The sequence below is a fragment of the Anopheles moucheti genome, chromosome 3 (genome assembly GCF_943734755.1).
Source record: "Anopheles moucheti chromosome 3, idAnoMoucSN_F20_07, whole genome shotgun sequence".
Lineage (NCBI taxonomy): Eukaryota > Metazoa > Arthropoda > Insecta > Diptera > Culicidae > Anopheles > Anopheles moucheti.
This window is the reverse complement of record NC_069141.1, coordinates 86,924,111-86,938,292: the sequence shown is the minus strand read 5'-3', so window position 1 is coordinate 86,938,292 and position 14,182 is coordinate 86,924,111. Positions and strand designations below refer to the sequence as shown.

At 46.8% G+C, this 14,182-nt stretch overlaps 2 protein-coding genes across 2 annotated transcripts in view; one reads left to right on the top strand and one right to left on the bottom strand.

Annotated features, from left to right (window-relative positions):
* LOC128300987 (Krueppel-like factor luna) overlaps positions 1–14,182 on the top strand; it is a 230,551-nt gene that overhangs the window by 170,809 nt on the left and 45,560 nt on the right. The gene's annotated exons all lie outside the window — the stretch shown is intronic.
* On the bottom strand, positions 10,985–11,580 carry LOC128300989 (cuticle protein CP14.6-like). The gene is made up of 2 exons (XM_053037267.1): positions 11,566–11,580; positions 10,985–11,419 (listed from the first exon to the last, which is right to left on the bottom strand). The coding sequence occupies exons 1-2, from the start codon at positions 11,578–11,580 to the stop codon at positions 10,985–10,987; spliced, it is 450 nt and encodes a 149-aa protein (XP_052893227.1).

Below are 14,182 nucleotides of genomic sequence, written 5' to 3'. Positions count from 1 at the left end.
TGCGCTCGGGGGGTGCTATTGCGAGGGTTTCCTTTTTGCATGAATAATTAAATTTTTACGAATAAATTAACATGAATAGAACTAAACCAAGTGTAAGAGGCACACACACAAAAAAAACGTTACATGAAAGTAATACCAAACGGCTAGGAAAAACATCTGTTTTTTTTTTGTGTCTGTGTGTGGTCTTGTCTAAGTGTGATTTACTCCTACATTTTGCGTGTCGTATTTTTCGTTTGGTATGCTCTTATAAAACATCATCCACGACCTTACTCCACTTTCACCTGCCAGTCGACTTATGTTCTTTTTTTCGATCTTCTCTCTTTCCCAATCATTGCAGGTAACTATCAACGTTCGGTATGCTAACAACCCAGATGAAACAGATGACGATGGCGGCGTGATGGAAAATATATTCCTGTTCGTATGAAAAAGGAAAAAAAAACCCCACAAGCGAATGCTGTGGCCCATGGCATGAATGACGGTACGGGACGGGTTTTGGTACAAATTTCTTTCTTCAACAATGAATTCGCCGGTTCGCCGTCCGTTGTCAGCGATGGTGATGAAGAAGGTGGATTGAAATTTTGCATTTAACCGAACCGTAAAAGTCCTTACCGCGGGCAAGGATGCACAGATTAATTCCATGATTTTGCCGGAAAGAAAATCTCCCCATTTGTGTTCGGATTACCCGTACCCGGTCGATGAGGGAAAAGAAGGGATTTGTAATTTTATCGCTGTTTATTTCCATCTTCTGGGTACTTTCATGACACGCGTAACCAAACAAAAAAGCATTAAGTTTAACACAAAATTACCTTCGTGTGATAAAACTAATTTGCAAACAAGGTAACTTTCGGTGAAGGAACAATTTTGCTCCACTAATCTCAAAACGATGCCTTTTGGTTGCAACGAGTTTTGTTGGACCAACCGGTCCGTCTCCCTCCTGTAGCGATTGAAGATGACCTTAAACCAATTGCATCACCGGTCGTGATCATGGACGGCAGGCAAATGCACTCGTTATCGTCATTCAGATTCGCCGCCGTCTGTCGTCTGTCGTCACCGGCAGACACACTCCGGTTCGGGGGCCGGTTTGCCGGCTGAGCTGATTATTCAAATTTATTCACCGGCCACAGTATTGTGGCCTAGTCTGGGTCTGTGATGTGACTGTGTGGCTTGCGTCGCACTACGGAATCGGATCGTGCCCGTGTGCCGTCGCCTTCCTGGTTCGCTCTGTCTCGTGCACAGGTAGACAAACATTGGTTAAATCAAAACGGCAAAGATGCGGTAAAATTAGACCTCCGCTACTGTGTGCTTTTGGAAAGCAGAAAGAAGCAGATGCCGCATACTATTTTTAAGCTCACACACAAAACCAAGGTTTGCTAAAAATACTTTACCGTTTCACATGGCACAAAACTTTTGTGTTAACGATCATGATTATAAATGATTTAAAGGGCATGCGGCAAAAAAGCGTCCCCGATATAAATAATCTTCCAGCTAAATGCTTAACTTTAAATTTCCAAAAGCGACAACCGACTCCGACTTAAACTAGGCCACCTGGGGTGGTAGGGCATTCCTCACTTTATGGCCCTTCCTGTACGATAACCGTGTAAATGTCAAAAGTCATCCACAATATGTCACTTATCATTACCACCAAACCAGACGCTGCGAGATTGTTCACTCAACTCGCCGGATCGCATAAAGCATGAACGCCTCACCCATCCTCGGCAGCTAGCCGAACCGTCGAACCAGCGTCGGCCAGGCCTGTGGAGCAAAATGTCGAAAACTCTCCTAAAATACCTCCGTATCTTTATTCCTCTGATTGGAATGTACTCATGCAGCCATAAAGTCCCGAAAGGCACAGTGTGAGAGAATCCCGCACAAGGAGGGCCTCTGTGTGTTTTTTTTTTCCAACGTGAATGGAAAATTCAGTGCCCTAACCCAAAAGCACCGTACCGGGTTACCGAAGCCGAACGAACAAAAACGCCTCCGGTAGCTTTTGTAAAATATTTTCTACATTTTATCTACAAATAACATCCCTGCTTTCCCGCACAACCCGAATGAGATGCTTTATGTATGTGTGCCCGTGCCATGGGTGACACATTCCTGGGTGGCAGTGCAGTTTGAATCCTACACCATCCATCCTCGCCCATTAACGGTGATAAAAGCCAACCGCACCATCCCGTGCCGGAGACCATCGCGTAAAGGTACAACTACCATTGTTCACACGGAGGAGCTTATGTGTGTGTGTGTAGCGACGTAACTGGGACCGGTAACTAAGTTTGCACATGTCGCGCCTACCGTGTTCCGCATTTACCGGCATGTAGGGTGGTTACCCAACGGGTTGGGTTGAACTTCCGAACGAGACTTCCTTTCATGCAGCGTGCCGTTTGACATCGTTAGCATCCTTTTAGCAAAGGTTTGGTGTGTAAGCCCTGCGGGGCTGTAAGGTAGCATACACCGGATATACCCACCCCGAGCACCGGAGAGCGCGAAAGGCACTCAATCCCCGTCAACTATGTTAAACTCGCGCTCGCTTTCGCTACAAAAGGTGTGTCGCAGCAGAGGTGAAAAAAGAACACCCCCCGCTCGAAAGCGGAAGTCAGTGTAATGCACCTGGTTTGACTCTCAGACATACCCAAGGGCTATTGCGCCCACCCGCCCACGAAATGAATTGCGGAGAAAGGAATGCATACCGCAGCGTACGGACCGGGATCGAATGCATGGAATGTTTGGGAAGACAGAATGTTGAAATACCACGCGGCGAATGATTCACATTACCGATCGCTCAAAAGAAGACATTTGGCTAGTGCTCGGAGGAAAGGCTTACTGAGCTGCTAACAGCTGTCAAATGTGACAGCTGTCAAATGGTGCCGGCATGGAATCAATCTCAAAACTGTTTGCCCGAAAATAATAAACTGTTGTCCGGCGCGGGAAGGATCATTTTTAACAGTGGAACGTTAGCCGAAAAGCTAACAATGGAAAAATGCACCATAATCTCTGATTGGCCAAACGATGGTATGGTATAGTATGCATGTACGTACGTGTCTTTCACGGGTGTATGCTTATAGTGTTCAACGGATGTTAAGCTGACTGTCAGTATGCGAAACGTTATGTTCGATTTACCTAAACGCATCACGTGGATAGCAGGATATACCAACCAGCAGCGCCGTCGTCCCGGGGTTTGTTGATGTGTGCACTTGAGAAAATGTTAACCGACAAGGTGATATCCTTTTCCAAGAAAAAAAAAATCTTCATTTCCACGAGATACCAGTGAGGTGTACTTTCATGTTCCGGAACTTGCGTTGACAACGCATCGACTGGTGTAAGCTCTCGTTCCTATCCGATAAACCCATTGCGCTACCCTTCTGCAGCAGCAGTTACTAGTTCAACATCGTTTTAGTAGGACACAAATGCACACCCGAGACAGCTTTTCCGACAGGAACACATTTAGCATCGGGCTAAACGATGGTACGGGAGCAAGAAAAGGGTTCAACAACAGTTTTCAAATTGCTACGACATCATCAGTCTCGAGTCCAGAAGTTTGCGAGTAGCCCGTTGCCGTCTACCCCGAAACCCGAAATGTATGTTTTCCGGAAGGATGCCATTTTCGAGATGTGCACCAACACTCCGCCGTCCATCGCACGTGTCCGTTCCAAATCGTTTTCGATTGACATTCGAGTGGCGAGACGGTTTTCGGTAGGTCGTAGTTAGTCATTAGTTCCCGGTTATTTTGGGGAAGTGGACACCATTTCCCACCGCCTCTAAAGCAGCCGACCCCGCTTTATGGTGCGGACGCAGAGCAATAAAGGGTTCCCAATATTGCACAAGAAGGCAGCAACGTTGCACTCCAACTGGGCCGCTTCAACAAAGAAGCGCAACCTCTAACTGGTGGGCACGGACGACCACTTGGGAATATGATTTCTTTCAACAAAATATCGTTCTACTTGTTTGGTAATGATCCGTTTTCGATCCATGCCATTCCTGAGACCAGCACAAATGTATTTATTCTCCCAGAACCAGGGAGGACTGCTGGAAAAGTGATTTCCACTGAAACGACCCGCCCGAAACGCACTTCCCAATCGAACGATGGCCATGACAGTGTGGGTGTGGGACAGCATTCGGATGGTATGGGGTGTTGGCTGATTGCTTTCGCTCCCAACATCGATGGACCCGTGAACTCCAGAGCGGAGAAGATGCTTCACTGAATAACGCATTTGATGATGCGCTCGTGTTCATCGAACGGAACGTGTATACCAGAAACTGCTAGGTCCGAAGCCATTGCCTTGCGAGGTAGGTTTGTGCAAGTTTCCCCGAAGCACACCGGAACGACCGGCAGGGTAACATCAAATTTAATGGTAAACATCGTTAAAGTATCATTTTTGTAAGTCTATTTAATCCACAATAAAAACTGATGTTTACACAAGTTTGCCCGTACCTCGGGCACGGGTTTCGGTTCCGTATGCGTAGTTTTTGGCTGGGATGGCAAGTGCAGACTAGTGCAAAGGATGCTCTCTCCTCCAGCAGGAGGCGAAGGAGTCTTTTCGTCTGGGGCTTGCACCATAAAAGCTTTCCGTTCCGAGCTCTTAACGATGCTTGTCGTCACACGGGTTGACACTTTTCTTCTGTACGGTGCCGAATTGGCTTCACCAATCGTATTGTATTTATTGGAAAGTGATTCACGAATCGTTTCACGCTATCGTCACATTTTAGAGACTCAACCTTTCCGTTGGCGCACCATTAGTGTACGGGGTGTGTTACGAGGTGCTGAGGAGTTGGCGAGGTGCCTTCACCAATAATTCACTGTGGAAGTTTCTGCCGAAACTCACTCACTTCAGAGTGAGAGCACCAAACCCTGGAACGGATGGAGCATGTCCGGGGAATTGTTATGGTTATTACCTTTTAAGCTCTTCAACTTGCTAGGCATCCAGCGCATCGCATCCCTTATTGAACGGAGACAGCACATGGCCAGTCCGACGAACGAGATGGGGACGAGATTGGGCTGACAGATCTTTCTCTCGAAAGGGATGATGTTGTGCGAGGAACGAGTTGCAACTGCAGTTACAGTGAAAGCTTCTGTTGCATTTCCCATGAAGAAGTACTTAATCAAGGGAGTGTGCCATACGAAGTAATATTTATTGATAAGGACAAGTTACTGGTTTGGTGCTTTTTGTATTGATTTATTTTGATTGATCAGATAGAGGGATAGTACGAGCTTTTAAAATACCATTGATTAAAACAACGTTTCTTTAAGGGCCAGAAAAGGTGCATCTGAGCGCTTTACCATTCTTCTTATTGATGCCTTGTGGTTTCTTCAATATTTGTTCTTTTTTCGAAGAATCCTTATACAGAAGACAAAACCATCGTCATCGATAGCCACTGGCACTGAAGCGAGGGATCGTACCAAGGTTAATTGGGAGAAGATGTATTTCCAGGTTCCAGAACGAACATCCGTATCCGTTAGGAATTAGGAATAGCTTCACATCTTGCAAAAGCTCCGATGTTTATCATGTTGATGAGTAAACCCATTTCCTTTAAATATAACCCTCCACATCGCTGTACTGATTAGGAGCTTTAATGCCTTACATGCCCACAGTGTTCAGCATTAGAACCGGCATGAAACTAATGCTACTTACCTTTTCACCGGCTGATCGACTGGTTTGATGAAGGTCCAATAGATTACCCAACCGCTGACGCTTGTTTTCTGGTACCGGGATTCACCCAGATCGCCCAAGACGCCCTTTCGGTGCGGACGCATGGTAACAGGATTTAGTTCCACCTGACCCATCCACCCGGTAGGGTCAGATGAGCCCGTGAGCTCCTGAATCCGGCTATCAAATTGTCATGCGTTCGTTTTTGCTTTAAAGCACGCAGGTAGAGCCCCTTAACCCAAAGGAGCAATTTCTTTTTGGAGAAGAAACAAGAAAATCTACGAAAGGAAGGCAATAATAGACCGGACAGCAGTAGGATATACGAGTGTATCCCGGGTAGGAATTTGACGCAACTGCTTCCACCATCTTCCATCGTGTCCTGCATCACTGGCTGCATCCGGTTTCAAAGTTACGGTAAATATTTCTTGACTTTTGATTATCCCTAATCGGCTTACTATTGGATACCTAAGCATTTGGCCCGGGGGCTGTTTTGCCGGTCGGCACTGTACCAATGGACGGCATGCATCGTTCGAAGGATGCATTCCGAGCTGCTCCGAGTGTGGTGGGGTTTGAAATTGAATGCCTTTACTAACAACCCCATGCCTGAATAGTAGTTACGGCTTAGTGAGGGCTTAGTGAGCTGATTCTCATACACTGCTAACATGATCGGTGCTTACTGCTGTGATACGTTGAAAAGAAGTTTCAAACATATCATGTTTGTGTATGAGTGGATATTCATATGTTTAGAAAAGTCTCGAGCAAATGCACTGTCGCAGTAATCACCCGGTTACCGTATTCAGGCACAAAGGCCACACAAACCCCCACGTTCAAGGCTCAATTGCCTTTAATTGATTCCAAAGCGGTTCCAAATTTAGTAATGGAAATAAGTACTCATAAAAGCTTAAATCTTTATCCGTCTCTTCTCCCTCCCTAATAAGACCCAACCGCTGGAATGTCTTACAATATGTCGCAAGGAAACAACCACTGATGAATTCAATTTACCATTTCCTTTTTGTTCCGCACGCACAGTGTTTATTTGCCATGGTGATGAAAAACGTAGCGCAGCACTGCGTAACGGAGGGTTTCCCCGCACCCATTCGTCGTGATTTCGAGCTCGGTCGAGAGTAATATGTTAAATTTATTGACATAATGTTCGCTAGGCGTGTGCCGGATTGTTCGGTGCGCCTGTTGTTTCTCCTGTCTCAACGCGCCCCGGAGGAGGATTTTTCCTCCCGTTTGTGTGCTTTTCCCTTCTGCGGTGTGCTTTCCCAAAATGAGCATAAATTGAAATACAATTCTTCGGCTTGACTTTCCACGGCTACGGAAAAACATAAACACACGTGCGGGAAGAGGTATCAGTCGTTCTAAAACTCGTTTCCCTTCTCGCGGTGGTACGGACACAGACACACGCCGAAGTACACAAGGGTAAATAATACCCAAAAAGAAAAAAAAAAACACCCCGTAAGTCTTGAAGCTTGACAGGCACGATCGAACGTGGCAAGGATTCACTGGAAAACGGCTCCCACGCGGTCCAAGCAGGCTCTGCTCCCCGAACGGGGTAAGAATGATTTCCGTGGTGCCGTTCGGTTTCGGTTTCGGAGCATTCGAAAATGGCGAAACATAAAGCAGCGCTACCGATGGTGTTTGGCGTTTCCTTCGTTACACCATCGGTACCGTATCAGCACACGATACGGAAGGAAACTTTTATTTTCTTCCTTGCTTTACTTTCTTGCATCCAGCCCCGGGAACGGGTTCAGGCCCTGCCATTCACCTCCAAAAGGATACACAGCGCGTGCGGAGCGTATGTGTGTGTGTGTGTGCTGCTGCTATACATCCATTTATTATTCATTCATTTCCTAGTCGAACTCCATGCGCCATTTTCCTTATACCCACGATGCCCGTCCCTCCCTTAGGACGACCTTCGATGGCGTCCTTCCGAGTCAGACGGCATCTGACGGCAATGGCCAAAAAAGATACCGAAAGCTGCTTTTATCTTTTGCTTCACTGCGGACCTCGTTTTGCGAAAGTAAAGCTTTACTCAGCGACGAGCCGTGACAGCCAATTCCGGATTTCTTCCACTCGAGATTGGTGGAATGCCTGGCGCGCAGGCATGAAGAGGATGTCAGTTCGAAAAATGACTTCAGAAAATATCCCTCCCCGCCCCAAACCAAACCATCCCGGGAAGGACACGATCGAGGCCCGTCAGAAGACGGAAGTGAACATAACTACAATCTTGTAAATGGTAATACGAACGAGATGTAACATGATTTTGAACCTCGGCGTTTTGAATGTTTTCTGATGTGAAGCGAACGGCCAGCGCAAGTGAGTGAAACCGTGGCTGGGTCGAGTTTTGTTTCGATCCGTCCGTGTTCCGTATGTGTGTGTTTATTTTTTCCCATTTATATATAAAAGCTGCCTTCCCTTTTCACGGTGTTAGGTTGGCCCTCTCTATGGTAACGTTAGGCAGCGATGTGTTGGCCTGAGCAAGATATTTGTTGCCACCCTGCTGGAACCCTAACGCCCCCCCGAAACCTCACATGCCAACGCGAGTGATTTGAATCTAGTTCGCATCGAATCGATTTTTCCTGTGGAAAATCTTTGCCATTTGTTGTTGGGGATGTTTTTTTCTTTTACTTCAGTACGGATCCTATATGTGCTGTATCTGGCTGCACACGATATGAAGAGGCATTTCACAGTCGTGGCGTGGTGTTTTGTGTTTTTCTTCTGCGACTAAGAATTTCCCCGGCCGGCGTGTGGAACGAGTGGGAAAGATTTATTTCACCACCACCGAAGAGTCAAAGATAATCGAAACTGCCAATCGTAATTGAAATCTTCAGCTTCTTGAACTCATTCTCTGTCTCTCTGTGGCCTTTTTTATCTTTTTTCCGTTTCTCTTCTGTTTACTTCGCAACCACGACCACAGTGAGCCAGTTTATTAATCCAAAGCGAAAGTAATTTTGTGTACGGAGCAAAAGCTCTCAGGAAAAGTGTTGGACAAGTGGTTGGGCGCCAAGAAGTTGCGCCACCCGGTTGCGGTTTGCAGCTGGGGCAGATGCAACGGAGTGCTATTCAAATGACCGAATAACATCACCACCGTTCGTTCAACTGTTTGTTTCGATGTTGAAATGTGCCGGTGATACAGTTTCCCGCCGTTTCCCTGCCCCGAAAGCACTTCGTACAAGCCATTTGTAAATGAAAATTGAAAATAAAACAATCATTCGTAATTAATTACAAGACCCAAAACACTCTCGTTTCGTTGGCACACCGTTGTTCACTAGCCGCTGAGCATTATAACAACTATTGCGCATACCTTCGTCACCTTCCTGTCCTTCGCTAAGCCCTTCGCATACCCGCTTCCCCATCCCAGCTTCCTGCCACGATGCCAAGCAATGGGAACGATGCGATGGGACAAAAGGGGCTCGAAAAATTTGCCACCTAAATCCAATTAAAACTTTCCATACTTTGTTTCGCATTACACGATGGAAAATGACTAAGTGAGAATGAGGGCCGATGGTGGGCCAAGGAGCATTCGGTACGGTAAGGGGTGGGCCGCTTTTCCCGAACTGTCACGCTCCTTTCGAGCCGGAGAGTCTTTCGTGATAGATGTTTTCCTTCTCCATCGTTCCCTCCCGACAAGTCCTTCACCCATCGCACACCGAAATGTACGATATAAATAATCTGATGAAAAATAGTGGTAAATACAAGGGGGGATGGAAAGTTGTTTTTTTCCACCATTTACCCCACCACAACCCGAAACGGCAAAAAGTTTTGTGGCACTGCAGTTGCGTTCGGAGCAGTCCCAGCGGCAGATGCACAGGGTTTGCGATGCTGCTTAATGCGCCCGGGCGTTACTTTATCTTCATTTCCTTTGCGTTTTCGCTGTGCTTACTCCACTCTGATTACCAACTTATCATACTGCTGTGCAGTGTTTCGCGTCGCTCGTCGAACAATTTGTAGGCAACAAAAGTGGCGGAAAGCTGTGAGTTTATGTGTGTTTGCGTGTCAGCATTGTGGGATGGCATTGTTGCCATTGACTGCATTTAAATTGAAACCTGTAATTGGAATAAACGGATGTCAACAGCAAGCGATCTTGAAGGATTATGAAACACCGTTTAATTAAATAACAAGAGGGTAGTAAACAGTACGATCAGCTTTTCAAATGAGAAATGAATTTACAAACAGGGGGAATACGGTATGAACAACTGTTGTTCCTCGTCAATAATTTTACTGACTGGATTTAACGATTAAATATCACAATCTAACTTTATAATGGCTTGCAAGACTTGTTTTGATCACGTGTCATTGCTTGCTATTCCCGGTAAAGTAAGAATCGATTGCAGATATCGGTTGACACAATTTAAACATTTTATATAAACAACTACCCCTACAAATGTGGAAAGGTATTTCTTTCCCTACACTTTGAATAAAAAATACTTTCATCGCTAGAAGTAATTAAACATTTATCGATCAATTAGTAGTGTACAGCGTCCATCGAACATTCGACACCCCAAACCAGCAGCAAAGCGTCATTTCCTATCATGAAACAGAAATTAACTGCACTCCAAAAATAGACTAAAATCCCCGTTCCAACAATCGATTATCTGACCATTGCTGCCGTTGCCGGCAGCCTAAGCACACCCCTTCATCTTTTACTGTTTTTGCCAAATCGAAAGGTCCCCAATCACGAACACCGATCGGAGGGCTCATCTGTGCATGTTTCCCTGCCGGTAGCCGTCCCGGGCACATCCTGGCGTAATGTGAATATCCTGTTTCAATATCCCCCGTTCTCGATGCGGATACTGTCATGTGCAATTCGTCCCCGACTCAGCATTCCTTCCCCTCCCGCTGACCCGAACCACAAAGGGTCAGTCAGGTCAGCGCGACAGTTGCACATGAGAATGATTCGGATTTCCGGCGAAAGGGATGGCGTCGGGATCAAGATAGCTTTCCAATTTCAAGCACGGGTGTGTAGAACCGACTGCCAGTCATGATGTGTCCCGTGTGCATGGTAAAACTACATGCCGGACATTCGGGATTCAGGAACAAACACACACACACACACCCAGGTAGTACGGTGGTTAGCTTTGATTAATGCTACTGTGACATTGGAGTTTGGAGTTACCTGGAATTCGTGATGAGAATTTTAAAGCCCTTTGGTTTCCGGTTGTAGTAAAAGGTGAAACCAGTTTAGTAGTTAATTACAACGTGACCGAGATGACAGACTTTAAATGGTTGTTTTTTTTTCACATTGACATTTCATTTTTTTATTAATTCGTAACAAATTTGACTACTGCTGGGTGCTGGATAAAGTGGGCTCAATTTGCTAACTAACTTAAAAGGTCTCGCTAACCCTGCGTGGCCCGAAGCCGAGCAATTTCCGAGTCCAGGAAGGCGGCATCAAAGTCCGGATCGTTCGGTGGGTTAGCACGGATGTCCTCCAGCTGCTTGATGACGTGATCGGGTGCTGGTGGCTCTACCGGCAGATGAGCTCCCTGCGGCTGGAACCCATACTCATCGGCCACGTAGGCTAGCGCAATGTTCGTACCGTCCGGGGCCGGGTAGGAAAAGTCCCCGGACGTACGGACACCATCCGAGCTGCTGGCCTGCGCCCGGATCCCATTGCTCGTTTCGTACACAAAGTTGTACGACCCATCGTCGTTGATGATCTGATCTTGCTGGATCACCGTCGCAGCACCGTCCGGTCCACCGGACGCTGCCCGGACAGCTTTCTTTGGCGGTGCCGCTGCAGCAAGACAGAACACAACACCGGCAAGGACAATCTACCAAATCAAAAGGAAAGCATGTAAAGCGATGATCGTGTGGAAAGCAATGCTCTGCCCCAACAAGTTCTCCCACGGGACTTTTCCGATGAGTTGGCAGAAGTGGATGATGGAAGTTCTGATTGCATCATGATTCGTGTTCTTACCAGTTTGGAATACATCTTCGCGCAAAAAGCGGTAGTTCTTGGTGGGTAACGCTTTCCGAACAAGCGGGGACGCTAGTGCCGAAATGTTGGTTCCTCTGCAGAACGTTTGAACTGTAAACTTGCAAACAGCTGACTGATGATAACCAATCCCCTCGAGGACTCTTTTATAGCTCATGCGAGCATTTCGTTCGGCAAAGTCTTCACCTTCATTCGCACACACACGCACACATTCAAACACATGTAGAAAAAGTGCAACCGTATGCATCTTTTTTGTGTGTTAAGTCTAAATATGCGCTCGTGTTCTCTTTTCCCTCCTGAAACGACATAGATACACGTAGAAATGTTTGATCTTTCGCGTGTGTAGTCTTTGATAACAGACTCGCTATTGGGTGACCAGAAAATGCGGGCGTAGAGTGTGTTGTTGCTTTTTTTTTCTATCCGCTATCTACCGTTTAGTTCGTAGCAGCAAAAAAAAGGAAAGCTTCGCCCGATATTCACAGCTCATGCAAATGAGTAACCGGCTCCATAAAGTTCGAACACGAGGCGCGTCCTTGAAACGGTCGCACTGCAATAACTGGAGGTGGGTCAGCGTGATTTATCAAACATATTATGTCGCTACCCCGCCGGTTCAACGAACCATTTATGTCCCGTCCCAGGGCGGCACACGGTGTCGGATCTTCGTTGACACCTTGGTTTCGGTTTGGCGGGATATTTCAGCTGTCTGCGTGTTTTTTGTTGTTGTTTTGCTGCCGATTTTAGCTTGAATGATATTAATGGATTCCGTTAGAAAGGTCAGTTCTGAGCATCATCTACACTGGCGTGGATTGCGTAGATCGAGACACGGACACATCTCTCCACGTTCCAGCACGAGCGAATTGTGGTGCCGGCAAATCACTGCGCCCGAAAAACGCCTATTAAGCAGCAACTGTCCGACGGCGATAGGCCCTGAACGGGACACCGAGACGGCACGCAAAGCCATAATTACACCGTGAATCGTTCGCAACATCATCCGACATGGGCTGGCAGAACACTTGACTGACGTCTATAAGGCAGCTGCCAACGATTGCCACGCGATAGAGGTTCCTGCATCTTAATAGGTCGGATACAGATTTATGTCAGCGCCCTTCAGCGCAAATGATCCTGCCGGTTGTCCGTTTGCAGTGATTGGGGTCAGCATGGAGTTCGGTTCATTAATGGAGACGATAGCGGAATTCGCAGCGCACTATTAGACCTGCAACCTTGACATCGATAAGTCGATTGAGAATTGAAAATTAGTCGGGAGTCAGCATAATTGATACAGCTTTCTCTAATATACCCAGCATAATTGTTATGGATATTTAAAGGAAATTTCCTGTAAAATTTCGTAATAATATACACCTTAAATATTTCGAGTATTGTTCCAGGTTATCTTAAAGTTGGCAAACAATCGTACCCGAATAACCAATCAAAACTAATCGATTAAATTACAACGCGACACTCGAAAGACCGCACGAAACCCTAATTGACGGAAAGCGTTTGCAAAGTGGTGACTGATATTTGGTTGGTCTTTGAAGGACGATGGACAGATTACGGTGGGTCGCCATGATTTTCGAGCCACCGAGCAGGACATAACCGACATGTGCTAACCGAGCACTAAAGTCCGTTGTCCAAATCGTACAGTCCCGTCGCACCGGTTTTGGAATGGTTTCTCCCTGAAACGAAGGGTAAAGAATCATGTCCGTTCAGCGGTTTTGTCACTGTTTGTGGCCACCGGGCGAAGGTCGGATCCTAAACGCGATAATGAAGCGTCCCGAAGTGGCTTGACTAATGAATGCACGAATGTATGTATGCGGCGCGGCATGTTGCGGCACGGTCACAAGCGGAAGCAAGATTAAAAGCTTCCATCCACCCACACACACACACACACACAGAGCGCCAATCAACTCACAGAGTGGTCGCGAGGATCAGCGAGTTGCGCCCGTACGGCGAGATTCCTGCGGTTGACAGTGTAACACGCCCGCCGCACCATTCAAACGTCAACGGGGCACCGTAAGCGAGTTAAAGGCCGGATCAACCGCAACCACTGGCGATGGCATACCGCGGGCTGGCCCTGCATTATGGTCCTTTTACATTGGGACTCCCACACACACACACATACACACAAGGACGAAAAACGCAAACGATTCGCAGCCTGTCCGTCTTCTGTTCGGAGCATAAATTAATCACATTTATCTCATCGTTTTCATTTTCATCACGATTGTCGTGTCGTGTCCGCCCAGGGGCCGTTGGGCACCGTGTTTGTCCGGTAAATGGAAAAGCTATTTTCGCGATAACACGAACTGTAACCCTCCACCCACAACCCCACTCCACCATCTCTTGCTCCCTCTCTCTCTCTCTCTGCTAGGCGTGGATGCGGGACGGTAGTCCTTCCGCGTACTGGGTGGGAGTTTATGTTTTTTTCTTATCTCCCTCTCTCTCTCTCTCTCTCTCTCTCTCTCTCTCTCTCTCTCTCTCTCTCTTTCTCTTGCTCCTACTTTTCTTCCCTCTGTGAAGAACTGTCCTCATCTTGTGGAGATGAGATTTTAGCTGCTGGATTTTATCCGGTCGTGTTACTTCCCTTCCCAATGGTTGGAAAATT